This window comes from Nicotiana tabacum, chromosome 13, assembly GCF_000715075.1.
Source record: "Nicotiana tabacum cultivar K326 chromosome 13, ASM71507v2, whole genome shotgun sequence".
Classification (NCBI taxonomy): Eukaryota; Viridiplantae; Streptophyta; class Magnoliopsida; order Solanales; family Solanaceae; genus Nicotiana; species Nicotiana tabacum.
Genome location: NC_134092.1, coordinates 93,922,303 through 93,946,099, shown reverse-complemented (window position 1 = coordinate 93,946,099; position 23,797 = coordinate 93,922,303). Strand labels below are relative to the sequence as shown.

Genomic DNA, 23,797 nt, shown 5'->3' with positions numbered 1-23,797 from the left:
AGTTGTCCATCGCTGCAGTCAATGCAAGTTAAAGGAGCCCGGAGAAAGTTCAAAGGTCAAGGTATTGTATATGCTGAAAGTAGTGTAAGTGACGAGCTAGGCTCGCGTTCGCGTAGGTTGTTCAGGCAAAGGTTCGCGATCGCGTTTCATTGGTCGCGTTCGCGTAGAAGAAATCTGGGGCAAAGGCTACTTTGTGCAATGAAAAGGACAAACCTCATCAACAACAGCAACAGCAAAATCATCATGATAGCAACTTAAACCAGCAGTAAGTGATGCAATCAAATGAATCTGACCATACTTTCCCCTGTGAACCTTCATGAAACACTTCAAGAGGTATGCCTCGCATTCACTCCAAGGAAGCTTACGAAGCTGTCTGAGCACATGCTCTATTGAAGATTTGTCAAGATCCGAAAAGAGCAATTTTCTTATGTACTGCATAATCCATGGCATAAAGTTTAAACTCTGCACTATTACAGTTAATAAACTACAGAAGCTGCAAATTACATGTACCTGATGCAAAGGAGGCCGAACTTTAGACACTCGAGCAGATCTTTCCGGTGGCTTGCATAAGTAATATGCATTCTCCACTAAGGTAATGTGGCGAGGGTCCAAATTTTTAACATTCTTCAGACGCATTAATATCTCTAACATGTTTGCCATGCGTATTGCAGTTTCAGGAGATCGGTAAAGAAAACGCCCACATGTCTCGAGAAGATTGCAAGCAACATCAATATTGTGATGACTGAATTCATCCAAACAAGCCTGAGGAAAAAGGACGCAGCAGCATCAATCCAAACCTAATTCCTACTAACCCTAACGAGCATAGCTTCTAATCCACAAACTTTACAACAAACAAAAGCAGTAAACACTTTTGAAGCCCTTAGCATGTGAAACTGTTGATTATAGTTTGACAACCTATCTTCAGTAAGGACCTTTAGTCTTTTTATCAGCATAGGGATTGCTAGAGAGCAGAGCTCACTGCCCTGCCATAGTCATAAGTCTGTCTGTAATCATGAGTCACAACTATTGTCATAATCGAGGCAGGTGTTGCTGATGCATCCACAAACTTATTTTTTCTCTGGGTAGAGGAGAGAAACTTATTTTCTTGAATTGCTCAGCGAGCTTTTCAAGATAAGCATGGTATGTCAAAAGTTTGGTAGCAACCATGTGATAGGGGACGGGATGCCAAACTAAGTATTTTTCCCATGACTTCAAAATAGAAAAGGAAAAGGAGGCTAAGTCATCCCTCCTCAATTACACTAGGCATCTGTATTAAGCTTACTCTTCATACCTTTAGACAACTGAAGACAAGGCCAGGTGGTGCCATTCTAAATTTGCAGAGCTCTCCAATAAAACGAATATTCCTTATTTTTGTTTCTATATTCATTTGATCCTGCAAAGCAGACATATTTAAAATAAATAGACAATTTTTACTTCTTGTTGATCATATCCTTTTAAGTCGGTGCATCACTACATACTGAAGGCTACAATTACCTTTTTATTTATCAGAAAGCTGAACTCCTCTTCCAACAACTGTAAAAGCATGGAAGACACGTCCTTCATGCAAGTTGACAGAGTGGCCACCATGCGTGAGTAGTATGGCAACAACTCTAGTGATGTCCTGGGGACATTGAACAATGCTCTAACAAGCTTTTTCCTATTGGACTTGGAATTCAGATAGCAAAACTCCACCTGTAAAATAAATATCAGGCACAAATGTATAAATTATATCTGAAGCCTCAAATAATCAAATCTTAAATAGGGACCAGGATAACAAATATTTGAAGCTTTGAGTCATGTGCTATTACTGTCAACTGGTCAATCAAATCACGGCTAACACAACTGGGTAGCCGCTGAAGCAGACCATCTAGATTAGCTCCTTCGACACCTCTTGCTTTCTCCTTGTCACCTTCTCCTTTTCTTTCAGCTTCCTTTTCTTTTGCTTTTTCCTTATCAGTCTCTTTATCCTTTTCATCTTTATCCTTGGTCTTCTCTTTATCCTTCTCATCCCTGCCTTTATCATTTCTGTCCTCCTGCACAGCTCCAGCATCTACAGCACCCTCTGCAGTCTCTACTGCAGCAGTCTGAGCTTCATCTGCTTCACTTGCTGAATCCTTCACCAGAAAAACGAAGACAAAAAGCACCATGTCAATAATACAAGACTTCACATAGTCACAAAGCAAGAACGATCAGAGTGCCCTGTAAAATCAGCGGAATAGCAGAAGCACAAAATGAAGTTGTACTTTGTCTTAAAGATGTCCAAAGGCTGTCGACAGGCTCAAACACTTAATACCACAGGTAGTGTTTAATAACATATTTGTGCCAAGAAAAACTGGAACATCCACCTTCCTTGTCAAAATACAAGAAACATTGCAACAACAAAAAAATCCAACTTTAGGAAGTTACAGACTTCCCATCCTCTTAGACTCCTAATTCTGTGAACAACATTAAGAAAAGCACATAAGTAAATTACCACCAACCCTTGAATATTGGTAATCAAGAAAGTATAAAAATATTCAAGTGTCTATTCATCGTCGTAACCCATTCCTCCAACACTTCAGAAAATTTAAACATACCTCCATGAAACATGGTACAAGAATGTTCTGGCTATGAGCACAAATATAACATAACGCATTAAGTTGGGCTACATATTGCAGGAGCAAGCAGCTAAACAAGGATACCAGAATAAAATTGATAAAGACATATCCCATAAGTTAACCTGATAATATCCTTGAGACTAGAGTGATAATAGTTCCTCTTATAGCATAAGAAGCCAGAAGGGAAGTAAAAGTGATAAGGTACATGATAAAATCTAATTTCTTACAATCGAATGCTCTTGCGCCTTCAGAGGCTGTTCACTCGACTTTGGTTCTGCTTCTCCAAGCAATACAGCTGGAACAAATGCTCTGCAAAAGGGAAATTGTTCACTTATGCTACATGTTGCCATTACTAGACATCCCACTTCAGGAAACAACAAAAGAAACTTCAGAATATCCTGATGAAAGATAACCTGAGATCTGGTAGACACTCATAGAAAGCCCTTGTATCTTCATCATCCCACAGGGCTTCAAGGACAGAAGAATCTTTACTGGCACCAGGGGATGATGCATCGTCCCCTGATGTTACCCTGGTTGTATGACCATCCTCAGGCATCACCGGAGGTTGCATGTCAAGTGCTTCTGCCAATCTAAAATATGAGAATGCAATAGATTAGTGTGTAAATGTAAAGAACAGAAAATATAAAAAATTTATGGAACTAAGTAACGGTACAAAACTCAACAGGCAAAGAGACAGTTAAGAACTTTAATTTTTTGATAATGAGACAGTTAAGAACTTTACAATACAGTCTTAGTTATTGCATTATCAGAACCTTTCTATAAGGCTGATAAACTGGACCAATACAAAAGACTGCTGGGTTATGCAAATGCCTTCTCTAATGTTAATAGTCAGATATAGGTGTTCTGGGATGAAATAGTGGTATGTCAGGTGGTGCAGTCTGATGGGCAACAAGTTACATGTGAAGTGACAGTGGATGGAAGTTCTTTTTTGATGTCATTTGTTTATGCTAAACGCTAAGTGAGAGAGAAGTCCTATGGGATAGTCTTAGGCTTATAGCTGATACTCATAAGATACCCTGGATTGTGGCTGGGGACTTCAACTGTATTATTGATCCTGGGAAAAAAAGGGAGGAAATCCACACAGAAGGGCAAAAAGTATGGCATTTTTATAGTGTATCATGGATTGGGACCTGATGGATGCTGGGTATACTGGCTCTATTTTAACCTGGTTAAATGGATGGAGTCCTAGTAGGAGCGTTTGGAAGAGATTTGGACAGAGTGCTGGTAAATCAGGAATGGATGAATCAATTTGCTACTACAAATGTCTCACGCTTAGTTAGACTGGTGATGATCGTTCCCCTCTATTCATTGAAGTGATCTCCAAGCGTAAGGAACCTATTTAATACTTTAAATTCCTGGACTTTAGGGTTGATGAACCAGATTTCATGGAAGTGGTGGAACAAGCATGGAATGAGGAGGTTAATGGCTCCCCTATGTGGAGATTTCATTTGAAACTAAAGAACATTGCAAAGAGGTTATCTATATATGTTGTTAATAATTCTGAATACAACAGAACTATAGTCAATCATGTTAATGCAGAACTGATTAGAGCAATAAAGAAAGAGGAGAATTACTGGAAACAGAAAGCTGGGATCAATCATTTTATTAGAAGGTACCAAGATGGTACAAAATTACAAACATCCAACAACTAACACAACAAGGCAACTATATTCCTCCTATGTCCTCAAGAAAATCCATATATCGTTTCCATATTTTCCACGACATGTCTTTATCACCAGAAATACAAGTTTAATAAGCATCTGTTTTTTATCCAAGATACATGCTGCCTTTCACCTTCAAAGAAAATCCTGTTCCTTTCCAACCATATTGTCCAAAACACACATAAAGGACTTGTTCTCCATACTATCTGTTGACTTTTTGCCACTTCTTTTTGGTGTTGCCATGTCTCTAACAAGCTCTTTCCATTGGAAGGCATTGCCCACTTGACACCATGTATACTTCGGAAAAGCTCCAAGTTTGCCACTATGCAATGGATGAGTAGATGATTGTTTGTTTCTGCCTCTTCACACATGTAACACCTGTTGCATAGAACAAAACCTCTCTTTGCAAGTTCTCCTGAGATCGAAAAGCTTCCTTTGCTGCAATCCAACCAAAACAGGCTACGTTAACAGGTGCTATTGCTTTCCATGGCCAATTTGATTGATAAAGCCCTTGTTGTTTTTGTAATAAGCTATAAGAACTGCTGACTGAAAAAAATATCATCATTGCTTGCTGCCCAGATTAAGGAGAGATCTCTCCTGTTTTCCTCCAATCTAACATTGTCCAACGACTGCATCAATTGAGAGAATTCATCAACTTCCCAGTCATTGAGACCTCTCCTGAAGATTAGCTGCCAACCAGTGCTTGAGTAGAAGTCTGACAGTCTTCCATTTTTTGTTAGTAGAGCAGCTATATAGAAAAGGTTCTAAGACTTTCATTACTCTACCATATATAAGACCAAAGCTTGGTATTATTACCATTCCCCAGTTTCAATTTCACAAACTGACTATATTCATTCGAAAGATTACTAATTGTGCTCCAAACTCCCCCATTTGAAGAAGATTGAATTGAACAAGGAGCCCACATGTCCTTACTACCATACTTGGCATCTATCACCTTTTTCCATAATCTGCTTCTATCATCATTATATCTCCAAAGCCATTCAAATAAAAGACTTTTGTTATTCAGCTTTAGATTCCACACTCCTAATCCCCCTCCTTTCTTTTCTTTCATCACCTCCTGCCATTTGACCACATGAAACTTCTTGTTATCATAATTACCTTTCCCAAAAAAATTAGTTCCTCATAGTATTCAGTTTTTTCTCCATTAATGTTGGCATTTTAAACCCTCAGGGGTTGGCCTGGTGGCAATTGACTTGAGCCTTGGGGTTTGCTCCCTTTCAAGGTCTCAAGTTCGAAACCCACTGGGTGCAAACAATTTCTGAGGGCCATCGGACTGGGTAAAACCTGAATTAACTGTGGTGCACTTGCGGGAAACTCCTTGCCGAGGGCCTGTGCACCCCCGGGATTAGTCGGGGCTCAAAGAGACTCGGACACCCGGTGCAAATCAAAAAAAAAAATGTTGGCATTTTAAAGAGAGGGATCAAATAAGTAGGGATACCATCAATCACACCATTGACCAGTGTAAGTCTACCACCAAGAGATAAATATTGTCATTTACATGGCACCAGTTTACTGCTTCATCTATCCAAGACTCTGCGCCACATATTTGCATTATTCTTTTGGCTCCAAGTGGTAGGCCTAGATAGGCGGTTGGTAGCCGCTCCACCTTACAACCCATAACATCTGCCAGATCATTAATACAATGCTCAGCAGTAATACTAAACACATTACTCTTCGCCAACTTCACTTTCAAGCCCGACACAGCCTCAAAAGCTAGTTGCACTCCTCTGAGGTGTAAGAGTTGATCTTTTTCAGCTTCACATAATATCAAGGTATCATGTGCATCGAGTATGTGTGAGACATTCGGTTCTTCCCCTCATTAGTAGCAATACGGCTTAAGCTAAGCCAATTCTACTAGGGTTGCATATTTGTATTGATAGAGCTTTTCATAAGATTATTGTTGAATCTAATTTATGTTGGTTAATATAGTCAATAAGAAAGTTAGACCTCCATGGCAAATTCACAGCATCATGGCACAGATAAGGGATTTGATACAGAAGGGATCCTTCTAGAGATGGAAAACAATGCGGCACGGTGCGGCGCGGGTTTAGTTTTAATCCGCAAAATTTCAAACCACGCCGCCCCACATAGCATTAGCACTCGCGTCCACCAGCCCGCTCCCCCACGCCCTAACCCCACAAAATCCTTTTTTTTCAGTTTGTCGTATTTTTATTTTTATTTATTTTTTACTTTTCAATTATATTTATATATGTCATTGCCAATCTAAAAGTTCCCATTGAAAAGCAAGTTGCAAAACAAGGAAGTCCAACTTTGAATAGCTTAATTAGCGAGAACGCTATTTTTCTATTTTAAAGTAATTTGATACTTATTTCTTATTTTTACATGCATCAGTATTAGAGTTGATGGTGAAATTCACCATCAGTATGTCAATCTAATGATTCAGATCTTACAATGTATCAGGGTCATAAATGAAATTTGAGTCAAATAATTATCTCCTTGACTCAAAACAAATTAATTGTATAGTTAAAGTGGGACTTTGGAACAATAAAAAGAAACAATCTTTTCTTCCCAGAGATGCAAATACCAGAAGCATTGGTACTTTACAGTCAACTGAGTCCAATATGAAATGTACTAATCGTTACAAACAACACACCCAGTGTATTCTCAAAGTGTGGGATTTGGGGAGGCCGGGAGAGTAGTGTGTACGCAGACCATACCCCTATCTTGTGGAGGTAGAGAGGTTGTTTCCAATAGACCCTCGGCTCAATATGAAATGCACTCAACGTTGAAGAACAAATAAGTTTGAGACTGGAATAATCCAATGCAAATGATATAGGAATAATCACAAGTTCAAAACTGAGAAGCAAATATTCTTGGTTGTAATATTAGCTATAACTGAGTTGTTGTAATTTTGTAACAATTTTAATCTCTAACCGCACCCGCATAGAATTAAGAAAAAATTATTTCAACCCGCACCCCACCCGCATTTGTCTAAACCGGCACCGCCGCGCACTCACCTGCCCCATTGCCATCCCTAGATCCTTCCATTTTTATTCATACATTCAGCGAAGGAAATGCGATTGCAGACCAAATGGAAAGTTTGGGTGAAAGGGTCAGAAACCAGATTGTTTTCAATGAAGATCTTTCATTGCCTAGGCAAGCTAGAGCTAACTTGAAGCATGGCTTTCCAAGCTTCAGATTTAGGCCAAAGAAGAATCACTTCTCAGTTAGTAATGGTTGAGATGAAGGAGTTTAACTATGTTATACACTTAAAATGTTTAGCATTGTGCCTTATAGTTGGTTGTTCAAATTTTGTAATGGAGGAGTCCTCACATATCTTAGCTACATTTCTTCTGCATTTTGGCATAAGAATGACTAGCATCACCTTTCATCATGCTTTGGAGGCTATGGTTTATGTCCTTCCTCCGTGTTCTTTTGTTGTTTGATTTATATATAGGTTAGGGCTATTCCCAATCCCCCACCGACAGCCAACCTGGATCTTTTGACTTTAGAAAAAAAGCTTCAAGGGATAACAACATATGTAATGAAATGAGTCCCATAAACTGAAAAAGTACCCGGCAATAAATCTAATGTGTAGGCATGCTTAAAAGTAGTTATCCCTGTCAGAACCTTGTAAGATAAAATGATTTATACAGTTACTTGTCATAATTTCACTTTTCAAAGGTCGCAAGTGCTGGTTAGCAAAGATGCTACACGACACATGCCTTTTATAGTGGATTAGGAGAGAGGCTTCAGGCTTCGATATCAATTTGGTTATTGTTGGGCGCGTACTCATCCCAATAGAGAAAACAGTCGTTACATATACAGCTGATGGATTCCTATCGCACATATAAGCAGTGTCCTCATGCATGTGTTCAGTTAGATAGTTATGTATTATGTATATAAGTATTCCGGTCCCAAATTGGAATAGGAGCAATATGTACTAGGTCGAGTATAGCTATAAATAGGACTTCTTGAATTATATTGTAGAGAGATATCAATAATATTGCTTTTCCCGTGCTTTCTCACATGGTATCAGAGCAACCGTGAGATATCAATTGTTGTGCAAAATACCAGCAACTCCGGGAAGGAAAAAAATCAGTCAACCGCACAGTTTTTCCGGTGACTCTAGGGTTGTCTACGTCGAAGTCATATTCCGTTGTGTTGTGCAAAAACCAACACCACCACGAGGTAGATCAGTTTCCAGTGACCGACCCATTAAAATTTCTCCGGCAGAGAACTACTCATGCGCCCTTATGCGCCGCCGGAAGAAATGTTTCAGGCAAGGTTCCGACTTCACGCAGCGGCGCACGAGGCAATTTCCGACCAGATTTTGACGAAGGTCTTTTTGGACAGTTTGTTCGTCGTGTAATTCCGAGCCTACCCATCATATTTTCTTTTTATTCCGATCACTTTGCAATTTTTCCGGCAGAAACAGTGTTTCCTTCGCCTGTTTCAGCGAGATAGAGTTGATTATTTATATTATTTGTTTCTAGACTCTCTCTAACCCAACGATGTCTTTGGGATTTGATGTATTTGGTTCTAAAAACACGGGTTCTAATAATTCAAGCTTCATGATTACTTCGGAGTCCTTAATGGGAAGTTCAAAATATTTAGCTTGGGCTTCCTCTGTTGAATTGTGGTGCAAGGGTCAAGATGTTCAAGATGAAAAGGCCAAAGTACTTTGGGAGAAGATTGATGCTCAATATGTAGTATCTTGTGACGATCTATTGATCCCAAGTTGATGTCCTTGTTTCGTGCATTCCAGACATGTCATTTAGTTTGGGAAAAGGCTCACACTTTATACATGAATGACATATCTCGTTTCTATGATGTGATATCGCGGATGACAAACTTAAGGAAACAGGAATTGAATATGTCTACTTACTTGGACAAGTATAGGCAGTCATGGAGGAATTTGAGAAGTTGATGCCAGTTTCTGCTAATATTGAAAAGCAACAAGAGCAACGACAGAAGATGTTTCTAATTCTTACACTCGCTTGACTTCCTAATAACTTTGATTCAGTACGTGACCAGATTTTGGCTAGTCCGACTGTCCCTATAGTTGATGAATTATTCAGCGCCCAGACACACAGTAATCTCATCACAGATAGCTGACTCCTCTATTCTCACATCCCAGACAATGAAAACTTGGGTATTTAGACTATGGAGGATAGACGAGGAGGAGGTTGTTTTGGAAGGTCTCGACCCAAGTATTCTTATTGTAAGAAGCTTGGACACACCTTTATCCTCTGTCACTTTAAATTCTATTCTTTGTCTCTGGTTGTCCTTTTAATCTTGCGTCTGCTAGTCGGTTGACTCGTGCCCTTCATTGTGGTATATATTTTATTGATGATTGTTTTATTACGCAGGACTGCAGTACGGGACAGACGATTGGCACAAGGCAGGAATCACAAGGCCTTTACTACCTTGGGTCACTCAATCCCTCTACTGTATGTCCAATTACAGATCCTCCAGACCTAATTCACAGACGTTTAGGACATCCGAGTTTATCCAAGCTTCAGAAGATGGTGCCTAGTTTGTCTAGTTTGTCTACATTAGATTATGAGTCGTGTCAACTTGGGAAACACACCCGAGCCACCTTTACACGTAGTGTTGAGAGTCGTGCATAGTGTGTTTTTTCTTTAGTTCATTCTGATATATGGGGCCCTAGTAGAGTCAGTTACTCAGTTTAACCTTAAGATATCGTTATTTTGTTAGTTTCATTGATGATTACTCAAAATGTACTTGGATTTTCCTAATGAAAGACAGTTCTGAGTTATTTTCTATATTCCAGAGTTCTTGTGCTGAAATAAAAAATCAGTTTGGTGTTTCTATTTGCATCTTTTGCAGTGATAATGCCTTAGAATACTTATCCACTCAATTTCAGCAGCTTATGACTTCTTATGGAATTATTCATTAGACGTCTTGTCCGTATACCCCTCAGCAGAATGGGTAGCAGAGAGAACGAATGGACACCTCATTAAGACTACTCGCACACTTCTCATAGAGTCTCATGTTCCGCTGCGTTTTTGGGGCAACGTAGTTCTCACGGCTTGTTATTCGATTAATCGGATGCCTTCATCTTCCATCCAGAATCAGATTCCGCATTCAGTATTGTTTCCTCAGTCACCATTATACTCTCTTCCCCCTCGTGTTTTTGGGAGCATATGTTTCGTTAATAACTTGGCGTCTAAGAAAAATAAGTTAGTTCCCCGAGCTCTTAAGTGTGTCTTCCTGGGATTCTCGAGTTCAAAAGGGATATCGTTGCTACTCACCTGATCTTTGTAGGTACCTTATGTCAGCTAATGTCACATTTTTTGAGTCTAGACCTTACTTTACCTCTTCCGGCTCTTGAGGAGTTTACTACAGCTCCTCCTGCAACCTCAGCCACAGAAGTCTTACCCATACCAACCATTTAGGAATCTAGTGTTGCTCCTCCTAAATACTCAACCACAGGAACACCACTCTTGACTTACAATCGTCATCCGCGCCCAGCATCAGGCCCAGCTGATTCACGTCATGCACCTGACCCTGCTCGTAATGCGGACTTGTCTCCTCCTAGTCCACCGATAACACTTCGGAAAAGTATACAGTCCACACTTATTCCTAACCCACATTATGTCGATTTGAGTTATCATCGTCTGTCATCACCCATTATGCTTTTATATTTTCTTTGTCTTCTGTTTCCATCCCTAAGTCTGCAGGTGAAGCATTGTCTCATCCAAGATAGCGACATGCTATGACTGACGAGATGTTTGCCTTACATACGAGTGGTACTTGGGAACTTGTTTCTCTTCCTTTAGAAAAATCTATTGTTAGTTGTCGTTGGATTTATGTAGTCAAAGTTGGTCCAGATGGCCAGATTGATCTGCTTAAGGTCCACCTTGTTGCCAAAGGGTATACTCAGATATTTAGGCTTGATAACAGTGATACTTTCTCTCCCGTGGCTAAAATAACACCAATCCGTCTCTTTCTATCAATGGTTATTGTTCGCCATTGGCCTCTCCATCAGTTGGACATTAAGAATGTTTTTCCTCACGGTGATCTTGAGGATAAAGTTTATATGGAGCAACTACCTGATTTTATTGCTTAGTGGGAGTCTAGTGGCCTTGTATGTCGATTGCGTCTGTCACTCTATGGTCTAAAACAGTCTCCTCGAGCCTGGTTTGGTAATTTCAGTACAGTTTTTCAAGAGTTTTGCATAACTCGTAGTGAAGCTGGTCACTCTGTATTTTATCGGCATTCAGCTTCAAATTTGTGTATTTATTTAGTAGTTTATGTTGATGATATCGTTATTACCGGCAATGATTAGGATTGCAGTGTTGTCAGAGGCGCGCTTAAGCCCTGAAACGAGGCTCAAAACACGTTGAGCGCTTCGCCTCGATTTGTGGGAGCTTTAGTGTCGCATTTTTCCTTGTCAATGAGTGTAATCCTGAAAAGGCGACCTTAAACAATTGATATTTCACTTTATCGTGAATTATTTTTCAATTTCTTTGTCTATATATTTGTTATTCATGCTAAAATGATTAGTCTTGGACTACATGCATATTTTTACTTTTTCTCCCGTTACGCCTTTTTTCATTAAAGCCCACACTTTATTTGCGCTTTGCGCTTAAAGACCCAGCAGACCTTAAGAGTTTTTTTGCGTTTTTCGCCTTTGATAACACTGCAGGATTGTATCATTAGTTTGAAACAACATCTCTTTCAACACCTCCAGACTAAGGATCTAGGCAGATTGAAATACTTTCGAGGTATTGAGGCTTCTCAGTCTAGCTCAGGTATTGTTATTCCACAACGAAAGTACGCCTTAGACATTCTTGAGGAGACGGGAAAAACGGGTTGTAGACCCATTGACACTCATATGGGTCCAAATGCCAAACTTCTGTCAGGACAGGGGGAGCCTCTTAGAGATCCTGCAAGATATAGGCAGCTGGTTGGCAAGTTGAATTACCTCACAGTGACTAGACCTGATATTTCCTTTCATGTGAGTGTTATAAGTCGGTTCATGGACTCTCCGTGTGACGGTCATTGGGATGTAGTTGTCCGAAATCTTCGGTATATAAAATCAGCTCTAGCAAAGGACTGTTGTTCGAGGATCGAGGCCATGAGTAGATCGTTGGATACACAAACGCTGATTGGGAAGGATCACCTTCTGATAAACGTTCTACGTCTGGATATTGTATTTTAGCTTGGAAGAGCAATAAGCAAAATGTAGTTGCTCGGTCTAGTACATAAGCAGAATATCGAGCAATGGCTATAGTAATATGTGAGCTAGTTTGGATGAAACAGCTGCTCAAGGAATTGAAATTTGGAGAAATCATGGAACTAGTGTATGATAATCAAGTTGCTCTTCATATTGCGTCAAATCTGGTGTTCCGTGAAAGAACTAAACACATTGAGATAAAGCCACTTCGTTAGAGAAAAGATACTCTCAGGAGATATCGTTACAAAGTTTGTAAAAGTCGAATGATCATCTTACATATATTTTCACCAAGTCCCTCACTGGTCATCGTATTAGTTATATTTGTAACAAGCTCGGTATATATGATTTATATGCACCGGCTTGAGGAAGAGTGTTAGATAGTTATGTATTATGCATATAAAAGTAATCTAGTCCCACATAGGAATAGGAGTAATATGTACTATGTAGAGTATGCTATAAATAGGACTTCTTGTATTATATTGCTTTCTCACACGTTCAAAATCCAATCCCTCCCCCCCCCCCTACAAGTGTAAGGAACATGCACACAGATTTCGGACCACGGGATGTACAGGTACATCCCAGCTTCAACCTTTTTGCAACTTATGCTAACAGTGAAAGTGTGATTCATGTTCAAGTAAAAGTGCTCTTAACCATTATTTCTTTTGATCAGATATAAAAGTGCCCTTAACCACTATTCCATATCTTTCAAAAAAAGATGGAAAACATTACGAGGGTGCTTCAGAATATACAGTTAATAACATTGTCTACCTGTCCCTTACTTATTTTTTACTTTATTATCCCGGACTTTAAAAATTTGTCAATGTCATTATCAATAAAACAGAACTTGGAATTAGTAACTGATAAGTTTTTTGATAACCGAGAAATCCCACGAGGGCCATCAGTTTTTTTTATTGGATAAGGTAAAATTTTATTAAATAAAAAAGGTACCAAGATGGTACAAATACAATAGGCCAGCAACTAACACAAAACAGATATCCTAGGCCCCTTAATTTTATCAGCCATCAGTTACTCATAATTTTATCAGCCAATCTGTCCTTCTGGTCTAAGTAGTCAAAACTATAGCCCTCCACCATAGGCCCCCTAATTATTATCATGTCTCCAACAAGAGTTTCACATCCACCTCTATCAAAATCGTATGCAAACTCTTGTCGTAAGCTGTTTGAGATAGATAACTAGGACGATAGAACTTATAAAATATGCAGTAAAGCTTTCTCGACATGAAAGATCTTTTCTATAGTTTGCTGAATAGTAAGGGGTTAAAACAGTGAAACAGAGCTGACAGTCTGTGGTTCAGGCACAGCCAACATTTAAGCTTGCATGAGAGAGTCGTGTTAGCCTCTTACTTACAACAACAACAACAACCAACCCAACCAACCCAATATAATCCTACATAGTGAGGTATGGGAAGGGCAGTGTGTACGCAGTGTTACCCCTACCTTGTGGAGATAGAGAGGCTATTTCTAACAACTAATATGAAATATCAATTAGGAGGTTAATACCTATGACTAAGAGGTTGGTTTAGAGTCGGGGGATCCGTAAATTATGGTGCTCCACTGATACAACTATTTCTTGCAAGCATGGAGATGAGAATCTGAACATTCATGAAAGTCAATAAGGAGGAAGCACTTGAAATTCATCTCCCATGGCATCTCACATTATATCAATAGACATATAGAACACTTACCCTGAGATGCCACGATACAGCTGGTCATAAGCTTTCCGCTGCTTTTCATATGCAAAAGCATTCTCCTCATTCAGTTCACCTTTGGCAGATAAAGTCTTTGCATTTTCATGCTCCATTTGCCGAAGTGACTCCAATTTGGTTAAAAGAAGAAAATTATCATCAGTAATCACAATTATCGGACAATTGGTGTGGATTTAGAAGCTTTCAGGAAAGCAGCATAGCGGAAGAAGATTCGCAGCACAAAACAGTTTTAAAAACAGCTCAAGTATGGTATAGTTATTAAAGGCACCAAAAAGTGAGGAAGAGGAGACTAGATCACACTACTAATCTAGTACCCTCCCTGCTAGACTCAAAATCTTCCAAATTGTTTTTTTGATAAGGTAAATTGTATTAATCAAAAGGGAGAAAAAACTCCCGCATACGAGAAGTATACAAAAAAGTAGAGAAAATCTTCCAAATAAAAAGAGGAAAGAGCCCTTACAGCATGCTCTGACTGAAGAAGTTCTATGGCTGCGTCATAATATGTTTGGAACGCCTTCCTAAAGAACCTTTTCTGATCAGTTGTCACATTAAGGGCCTTGAAAAACTGTAGCAGTCAGCAACATCAAAGGAATTAAGAACATGGAGAAACATTAGCAGACTGTAATGAAGTATCAAATGAAGAAACACATTAACGGCGTCAAGCTACAACTCATCAGAAACTTTTATTCTGAAGTCAAATATGTAATTCTGAAACAAAATGGCTTAAAAGAATTTAAGGAAAAGTCAGCAAGCCAACCAAGACCCATGTCATTGACTGGCAACCCATCTTCTTCAACAACCTTTACCACCTTCCACACCTTCCACAGACAACAATCAAGCCATCTAAAAATGATCTCTACACTACCAAATGGCATATATCCCAGGGCAGCTATTCAACTACCAGAGTCTTTGGCAGCAGATAAAGACTTCATAAAAAATGGTAAAATCAACCCATCATGCGATCGCAGAACTAAAACAAGATAAGGGTTTATGAAACCATAAGTTGAGTAATAGACAACAGAGAGAAATTTTGGAACACAGTACTTTCCCTAAGTTAAGAATCAAAGAGATAAAATACTGAAGTGTAATAAGCAGCAGAGAGTGGGCCAGTTCTACTGCTAACTTTTCAACATTACAATTTTTGCTCGGGAAGGGGGGAATAAAGGAAATGGAGGTGTTGTACCTCTTCAAGAATATCTTGGCCAGACAATGGAAGCCCAAGCAGGTATCTTCCTTGCCGAGCAAAGCTAGCAAGGAGTGACAAATTAGTCTGAGTTGCATCACGATCCTTCAGATGTTCAACATTGGTGAGGTCCTTAACAATATTCACAAAGATGCCAGTATCGTCAACAACTCCAACAAAGTAAAGTTCCAAAAGAAGTTTTAAAGTGCTACGCTTTTTCATAGCCCTCGCATTCTTGTCCGCATCTACATCCTCTGTAGCTTTTCCAGGAAAGAAAACTTTCACAAGGCCTTGAACAAGACTTGGTGAAAAGTCCTTGTACCGCTGATGAAGCAGAGAACAGATCTGGGCCAGGAAGAAGATACATTAATAAAAATAGTAAACAGTGTATGTCTGAATGAGAAACACAAAGCTTCATTTAAATTAGAAGCCTCAGTGTTTTGCAAAAACATAAGAACCAGGGGTGGCAAACGGGCGGATCGGGTTGGATATGGGCGGGTCGAAAACGGGTAATATAAAACGGATTAATTATCCGATCCGACCCATATTTAATACGGATAAAAAACGGGTTAACCGGCGGATAGTATGGATATCCATATTATCCATGACTTCTTGAATATGATCACTTTTGGGAGAATTCGTAGTCACCCAATTTGAGGTTTTACAAATGTAAAAGTTAAACACACTAATTATCCGTTGATTTTTTTTTTGATTTGCACCGGGTGTCCGAGTCTCTTTGAGCCCCGACTAATCCCGGGGGTGCACAGGCCCTCGGCAAGGAGTTTCCCGCAAGTGCACCACGGTTAATTCAGGTTTTACCCAGTCCGATGGCCCTCAGAAATTGTTTGCACCCAGTGGGTTTCGAACTTGAAACCTTGAAAGGGAGCAAACCCCAAGGCTCAAGTCAATTGCCACCAGGCCAACCTTATCCATTGATTATCCATTGGTTATCCATTTTCTAAGTGGATAACATGGTTCTTATCCATATTTGACCCGTTTTTAAAAAGCTCATTATCCAACCCATTTTTTTAATGGATAATATGGGTGGATAACTGTTTTCTTTTAACCATTTTGCCGCCACTAATAAGAACTCCTTTTCTTACAAGATTCTAAAGAGAGAATATGTGTAAATTAAGAACCTCTCAGCCAAATACACATGTCTTCTGAAGCGTAGATCACTTCTAAGTTGCCAGCCGACATGGGATACAATTTAGAGTAAGTCAGCTAAGACGCTTACTCTAATATGACTTTCTACTGCCAGACACATGATGGGATATGGTGTGTGTATTCTTATTCGTTCTTAGTACACTGGTAAACACAAGATACCTTCAGGCCTTTTCCATTAGGATTCTCTACAGGTGGTCACTGTGGTTCATATCCATGCAAAATGAGTTATGCAAGAATGTTAGGTATTGTCTATTATATGATATTTACCAAAGGCTAGCATTCATGATACGTCTTGTGTATCGGTAAATGTAGTTGTTGGTATGATATAGTATTGGTACAAATACTGAGTAATGTTTCAGATTTTTCACCAGCAATAATATAAAGGCAGTGGTAATAAAGACAACCTAGAGTAGGGTAAATATCATGAACTGAACAATAAAACCAAACTAGATTCTCAAGAATGAAGACGCCAAGTACAAAAAAGAAAGATGGTCTGAAGACTGGATAAAAAAGCTCAATTCGTCGTCAGCTATAGGGAGCACGTCACTACAGACAAGAAGCTGAGTCTCACCAAAGAAAAATTGCAGAAGTTAATGGAGAGAGGAAACTCCTGGTTTCGCCTCTGGACAGAATTAACAGCATAAAGCAAAGGTGAAGTTTGAGGGTCCAATCATCTGTCTTTCGAGTTATTCTCATTAAATCCCGAGTTCTCTATGAAGATTTAATTAATCCTAATCTTCACTTTGACAAAGTTCTCCTTCAATTCTTGTCAAAATTTTCCTTCTCAAAATAAATTCCTTAAAAAAAATCTAGTCAGACTTTTGACGAATTTCAGCACCATAATACGTACACTCAACAACTTCCTTTGGCCAAGAAGTCCATTCTCAGCCAAATACCATCATCAGCAGGGCACAGCAGGATTTTGGAACAACACAGTATTCACCCTTAAAGCTATTATCATTTGTACCGACCAGTACCGTATGAAGTTTAAAAAGTATGGTTTTTGTAGGCAACTACCTAAAAATTCCAGAAGAGAATCTTGCACGGTATCTTAAATCCAGGCTAGCAAACACAAGGCACAAGCAAAATTGTTAGAAAAAATATACTGTTGACATTAAAACAAAGAAGAGATCAAGCAAGTAGCTACCTGCACTGCAGCTTGTATGTCTGTGGACCGAAGCTTTGCATCACATATAGCAGTCACTGCTTCACTTACAAACTTGCTTAAGTTGACACCGCGCAACTCTTCCATCAAACCTTCTCGCTGCTCTTCATTAATCTGTTTTAGCTTTTTAATAACTGCAGTATTGCGCTTAATACTAGAATCCAACGTCCTGAGAAAACCAGTGTCTGAAATAAAAAATCAGTAGGTCAGCCTCAACCAAACTGTACCCATATGTTTAAAGTGGGAAAAACATATTCCAAATCAAGCCAAGTTCACAAACTTCCAACTTACAAGTAGATATACATGTGGTAGCAAGCGCTAGAATAGGAGTAGAGAATATATATTCATTGACCACAAGAAAGAATCGCCTCTTAGAAATCAACTAGAGAAAAATAAAATTGAATATGCATAAGTCACTAAAACAACTTTATCCTTGTTGCCACTTATTACCAGGAAAGAAAAACATATAGAACATGAATGAACGGAAGTGTATTCTTAAAATGTTGAGTCCACAAACTATTCAATTCTGGGATCACAGTTCAGAGGCTACTAACAAAGTATCATAGAAAATCAAGTTGTAATTTATTATTCCCACTTGGCATGCAATTTCCGACAAGGATAAAAAAAATGTATCGTCATTTGAATATTCAAAATTACCTAATCGTTACATGTCAATTCCATGTTTACTGCTTACAAGTTCATGGAAAGTATACAGAAGGAAAAGGGAATGAGGAATGTGAGGAAGAAAATAATTAAATATATGGAGAAAAAAAACTGGAATAAGGAAAATAATTGAATAGCTAAATTCATAAATAATACAACACTCAGAGTAACCTGGCCTTTCTGGATTCAAATTAATCTGCCTAAGAGCCATCTTTGCCTCAACAGATTTTTTGTAATCCTCGTGACGAGCCACCGCTTCCTGCATGAAATACCGGCACAAACAATTGCAATAAAACAACTTAATTACTGTAAGAAAAGGACGGCCATAGCACTATAAATTTTATTGGAACTTCATCAAAGCTGTTGATTAACTATTTTACCAATAAAACCTAAGAAATCATTTCTTAAAAATAATGGCATTACCTCATCTTCATGTTTCTCCGGGTGTTCCACTCCAACACGACGTTCATCCTCAGGATGTTCCATCTTTTGTTTATATGACTGGATGCAGTCTTTAGCTATTCAAGAAGACATGAAACTAGTACAGTAGACGAAATTATTAATTAGCAGGAGTATTGACGATCACGTTCTCTTTATTTATAACAATCATGGTAGGTTAAAAAAAAAGATATTACACGTATTGAACATCTTCTGTATTTAACATGACGGACTTTGAAGAGCCCTATAGGACAGACTTTTTCGATTAAAGAACTGCAAATTAAATCAACGTGGAAACTTAAGCTAGTTAGGATTTAGAACTGAATCCATTATTTGGTTAATAAAAAGGATTTACAAATGCTTTGGAAATTATGATTTACTTGACACTTGAGAATTCAGATGACAAATAATTATTTTATTGGCTGTCTTTTTTTGATTCTTTTCACCTTTGAAAATTTCCAAAAAAAAAAAAAAAAAAAAAATCACAAACGCAAAAGGGAGATTTACAGCCCATGACAAAGTTGAAACCACTATCTCATGGAGAAGCACATAAGTACAAATTCACTATAAAAAGGAGAAGAAAGATACTTGAGTATACTCAAGTATTTGTGTACAACTTCCTTTATGCATAAGAGCAAACACAAAGCATTTGTGTTTGCTACTCAGTTCACAATTCCAAATGAGCGAATATGGTAGAAAAAAAGGGCGTATGTTTTTTTATCTGAAACAGAAACAGGAAAGCTTGAGACTCCATTTCGCTACAGAAGAATGGACATTAGCGAGTACGAACGGAGCAATATCCGTCATTTTCATTTGGAAAAAAAATAAATGAAAATTCGACGAGTCATTTCAAATAACCTACTTCGGCGACAGATGAAATTCGCCAGCCAATTTTCCCGGTGGAAATCATATCAGAATTAGGGTACGAAACAAATTAACCGTAAATTCAGAGTGGTTATCCAATGAGGATCAAGACAAATGAGTTGAATAAGGAAAAATTAAGAAATTAGATGTTACGAGTAACGATGTGATTTATACCGGAGACTTTTGGGGCTTACCGTTTGATGATCGGAGATACCGCCGACGAAGAAAATATTTGGAGCTGGCGATTCACAAAAATGTGTAATAGAGTAACAGTAGTTTAGTCGTATGTTCTTCTCTTGTATCTGCAAATAAAACCCCGGAACAGGGACAAGATTACAAGAGGATGTTGATTCGAGCTCTTATAAATGATCCTCGACAATAGACTTGAAATTTCTTTTCTTTTTTTCGGCTTTTCTACAGTAATTTTGTTTTCTATTTTTGCCCTTATACCCCATTCTTCAACAGATATAATCTGTTTAATTATAATTTTCGAGAAATTATAAACGTTCTCGTCTGTACTATATCCAGAAAAGTGCTGAAAATCTGCACTTCCCGTACTAGTTAGTATCGTTTCATAGTAAGAACGGGTTTTGTATGACTCACCCGGATAATATAACCCATTTATTAAATACCTTTGGAATATCTTCCATGGTTCTTCTTTTCTCTGAATGTCAGAATTTTCTAAGAGAAATATCATTTCTCTTTTTGGCACTTTCTCGTATGACTTGATATCATCATTGTCATCTTTAGTAATGGAAGCAAAAGTATTACTTTGCTTAACATAAGTATCTTTCTGTTTTTGAGCAGTCAAATATGCCTGCAAATGTGCGTATAACGGACTATCTTCTGGAATATCTTCCAGATGGACGGATGGTCCAATCGATGATTCTTCTCTGAGAGATATCCTCTCATTGACTAAACTCCTTCTTCCCATTTGTATAACTGGGGAGTTTGATGAGGATCCGTATGACGATCCCGAAGGTGATGACCTTCCTTTGGACTGTGGGGATGATCTTCCCCAACCTCTACCTCTTCCCCTACCCCAGGGGGTTCCATCCTGTAAATATTCACGAGATAAGAAATCTGGCAGAGAATTATCAATTCCCTTTTTATATTGTATTTCAAAATCAAAAGGGGCTAATTGAGCTTGCCATCTTGCAAATATCATTTTTGAGGCATCATGTTTAAAATCTTTATTAAACATATATTTAACAGATTGTGCGTCAGTTTTTATCAAAAACTTTTGATTGTATAAGTCGTCCTGAAATTTTAAAACACATTTTACTATGGTTAACATTTCATGTGCCACAGTAGCGTATTTTTTCTGGGCTTCAGACCATTTACCAGAAAAAAATCTAATCAGATATTCATGTTTATCATTGGGATTTATCTGTTTTAATATCCCTCCATAACCAATATTAGACGCATCAGTCTCTATAATTTTTTGCCATGTAGGATTAGCAAGGGTTAAGCAAGGTAAAGATTTAACACGTTGTTTAATATTTTTTACCAAAGTAGTGTGACTATCAGTCCAAGAGCTTTTATAATTCTTTTTTAACCTATCATATAAGGGGGCTAAATCACGTGACAGATCTTTATAAAAAGGTGAAATATAATTTAAACTTCCCAAAAATCTTTGTAACTGAGTTCTATCAGTAATAACATCGGGAAATTTTGAGGCAAAATCAATCGATCGTTGAATAGGAGTAATCTTCCCCTGACAAATATAATGTCCTAGGAATCTAATGTTAGTTTGAAATAAGCTCATTTTTTGTTTTGAGATTACCAAACCATTTTGTATAACAATTCTTTTGAAAATATCTAAATGCTTAATATGCATTTCAAGTGTTTTGGAAAATACCAAAATGTCATCGATATATACAATGACGAAGTCTAGATAAGGGTTGAAAATATCATTCATAATTTTTTGGAATTCTGAAGGGGCATTTTTTAAACCAAAAGGCATAACATTCCATTCATATTGCCCAAATGGAACATTAAAAGCAGTTCTATAAGTATGCTCTTTAAATATTTGAATCTGCCAATAACCAGATTTTAAATCAAATTTTGAAAATATATTGGCGTCATATAATCTAGACAATAAATCTCTTTTATTAGGAATAGGATACCTAACCCATTTTAAATATTTATTCAAGGGCTTATAATTAATGACTAATCTAGGAACACCACGTTCCTTTTCAGCTGCGTTATTAACATAAAAAGCTGTACAAGACCAAGGAGATTTTGAGGGTTTTATCAAACCCTTTGATAGCAGACTATCAATCTCTTTTTTGCAAAATTCCACCAATTCTGCATTCATCTGACAAGGTCGAGATTTAGTAGGAATATCATCCTCAGTGAAATTATCTTCATATGGAAGAGTAACAATATGCTTTTTTCGATTCCAAAAAGCACTAGGATGCTCAGCACAAATATCAATAGCAATCTGCTCGGAAATCAATTTGATTTTTTCCTGTACTTTAGTAGAATTCAGAGTATCAAATATATTCATACTAAACATTTCTAATTGTAAAGAATCAACATGTTTTTGCTTCATATCAATTAAAGCATTAATATCTCTAGTTACTGGATCTGTAACAAAAGTATAACTTATCTCTTTATCCTTATAAGTAGCAGTAAAACCTTTCGAGTCTATGCTAGTAAAAGGATAAACGGCGTTAATAAACGGTGTTCCAAGTATAATTGGAGGGTATAATTGGTTTTTTACCAAGAAAAAGAAGTGAGGAATACAGACTTTATTCTGACAAATACCCGTATTAGGAAGTTTATACTTTATATCTAAAGCATGTCCGGATGCAGATCTAACCATATGAGTAGTTTTTTGAAAATATTTCGTAGGTACTAAACCTTCTTGGATGCAGCTAACATCTGCTCCACTATCAATCATGGCAATGTTTGTAATTGAGAAACTATTATCAATGAGAATAGTACATTTGATGTACCATTTATGAGCAGTAATAATTTGCATCATTCCTAGAAACATATCATGTTTAGGATTAAAATTAATAGGTTTTTCTTCAATATCATTTTCAAAAATACCTTTGTTTTTATCATTAGATTTCTCAGCTGGAGAATTGATTTTCTCAATCTGAGTAATCCTATGATCACAAATCATTTGATTTTGTTTAAGAGATTTGATCTCTCGTTTTAAGTTTTCAACTTCAATTTTTAAATCATCGAAAGAAGAATCTCTTGCTGGAGATGCATTTTTGTTTAACAAACGGTTATTAACCTCTAGTAAGGAATAAGGCGGGGAATATTCAAATTCTTTTTCAAAAGGTTTTGCAAAACCAGAACTTGAATTAGAACTTGAACTAGCAGCCAAATTAATAATTTTTTCACGAAGTTTTTCATCATTAACTTCTTTTAAAAGTTCTATTACATTATCAGAAGTAATAGTTTTCATGTTTAGGTCTTGAAACTGTGATTGTAATTTATAAAATTCATCATTACAAGTACATGTATCACCTTTGCAAGTTGTACAAGTATTATCAATATTTTTATCACTATCAGATAAATCAAGCAAATCAATTTCAGCTTCGGATTCTGATTCAGAATAATAATCAGATTCCGATCCAGAAGTATATAACAAACTATAAACCTTATCACGTAGTTCATCTTCTAGTCCTAAGATTTTCAGCTTTTGAAGCTTACAATTTGGAGCTATATGGCCAAATTTACCACACTTATAACACTTAATGTCAGCAAGATCTCGCTTAGACCTATTTTTGGTAAATCTAGTAGACTTGCGATGTGCTTTCTTGGCTTCTCGTTCTTCTTTGGATCTATATCTAGATCTCTTTTTCAAAGAAGAACCATGGAAGATATTCCAAAGGTATTTGTTAAATGGTATCAGAGCCTAGGTACTTTCATGGTATATATAAGATAGATATGAAATATTCGACATAGATATGTTTCTGAAATATGGATTTAGGAGAAACTAGTATGAAAAATACTAGATTGGAAGAGGTAGATATACCTCAAAACCTTGATTTGTTAAACAAATGGACTATTCCTAAAGTCCCTATTAGAACAATCTATGATTATGGATGGTTTGATAAACTCTCTTCTAAACAACTTATTAAAACAACTGAGCAATCTTT

The 23,797-nt window shown here is 37.6% G+C and overlaps 1 protein-coding gene across 2 annotated transcripts in view; it reads right to left on the bottom strand.

Annotated features, from left to right (window-relative positions):
- Nucleotides 1-20,059, bottom strand: part of LOC107766367 (regulator of nonsense transcripts UPF2) — a 30,456-nt gene extending 10,397 nt beyond the window's left edge. Inside the window, exons 1-14 of one of the 2 annotated variants that reach the window (XM_016585139.2) lie at nt 19,868-20,059; nt 18,795-18,909; nt 18,543-18,630; nt 17,691-17,893; nt 15,377-15,721; nt 14,654-14,758; nt 14,173-14,300; nt 3,011-3,187; nt 2,825-2,906; nt 1,809-2,114; nt 1,495-1,692; nt 1,292-1,393; nt 511-762; nt 214-432 (exon numbers count right to left, since the gene is read on the bottom strand). In XM_016585139.2, coding sequence (XP_016440625.2) covers nt 214-432; nt 511-762; nt 1,292-1,393; nt 1,495-1,692; nt 1,809-2,114; nt 2,825-2,906; nt 3,011-3,187; nt 14,173-14,300; nt 14,654-14,758; nt 15,377-15,721; nt 17,691-17,893; nt 18,543-18,630; nt 18,795-18,857 — 2,268 coding nt within the window. In that variant the 5' untranslated portion in view covers nt 18,858-18,909; nt 19,868-20,059. The remainder of the gene's footprint in view (nt 1-213; nt 433-510; nt 763-1,291; nt 1,394-1,494; nt 1,693-1,808; nt 2,115-2,824; nt 2,907-3,010; nt 3,188-14,172; nt 14,301-14,653; nt 14,759-15,376; nt 15,722-17,690; nt 17,894-18,542; nt 18,631-18,794; nt 18,910-19,867) is intronic. The other variant, XM_016585140.2, reaches the window with a different exon arrangement.
- Between the last annotated feature and the right edge of the window lie 3,738 nt (nt 20,060-23,797).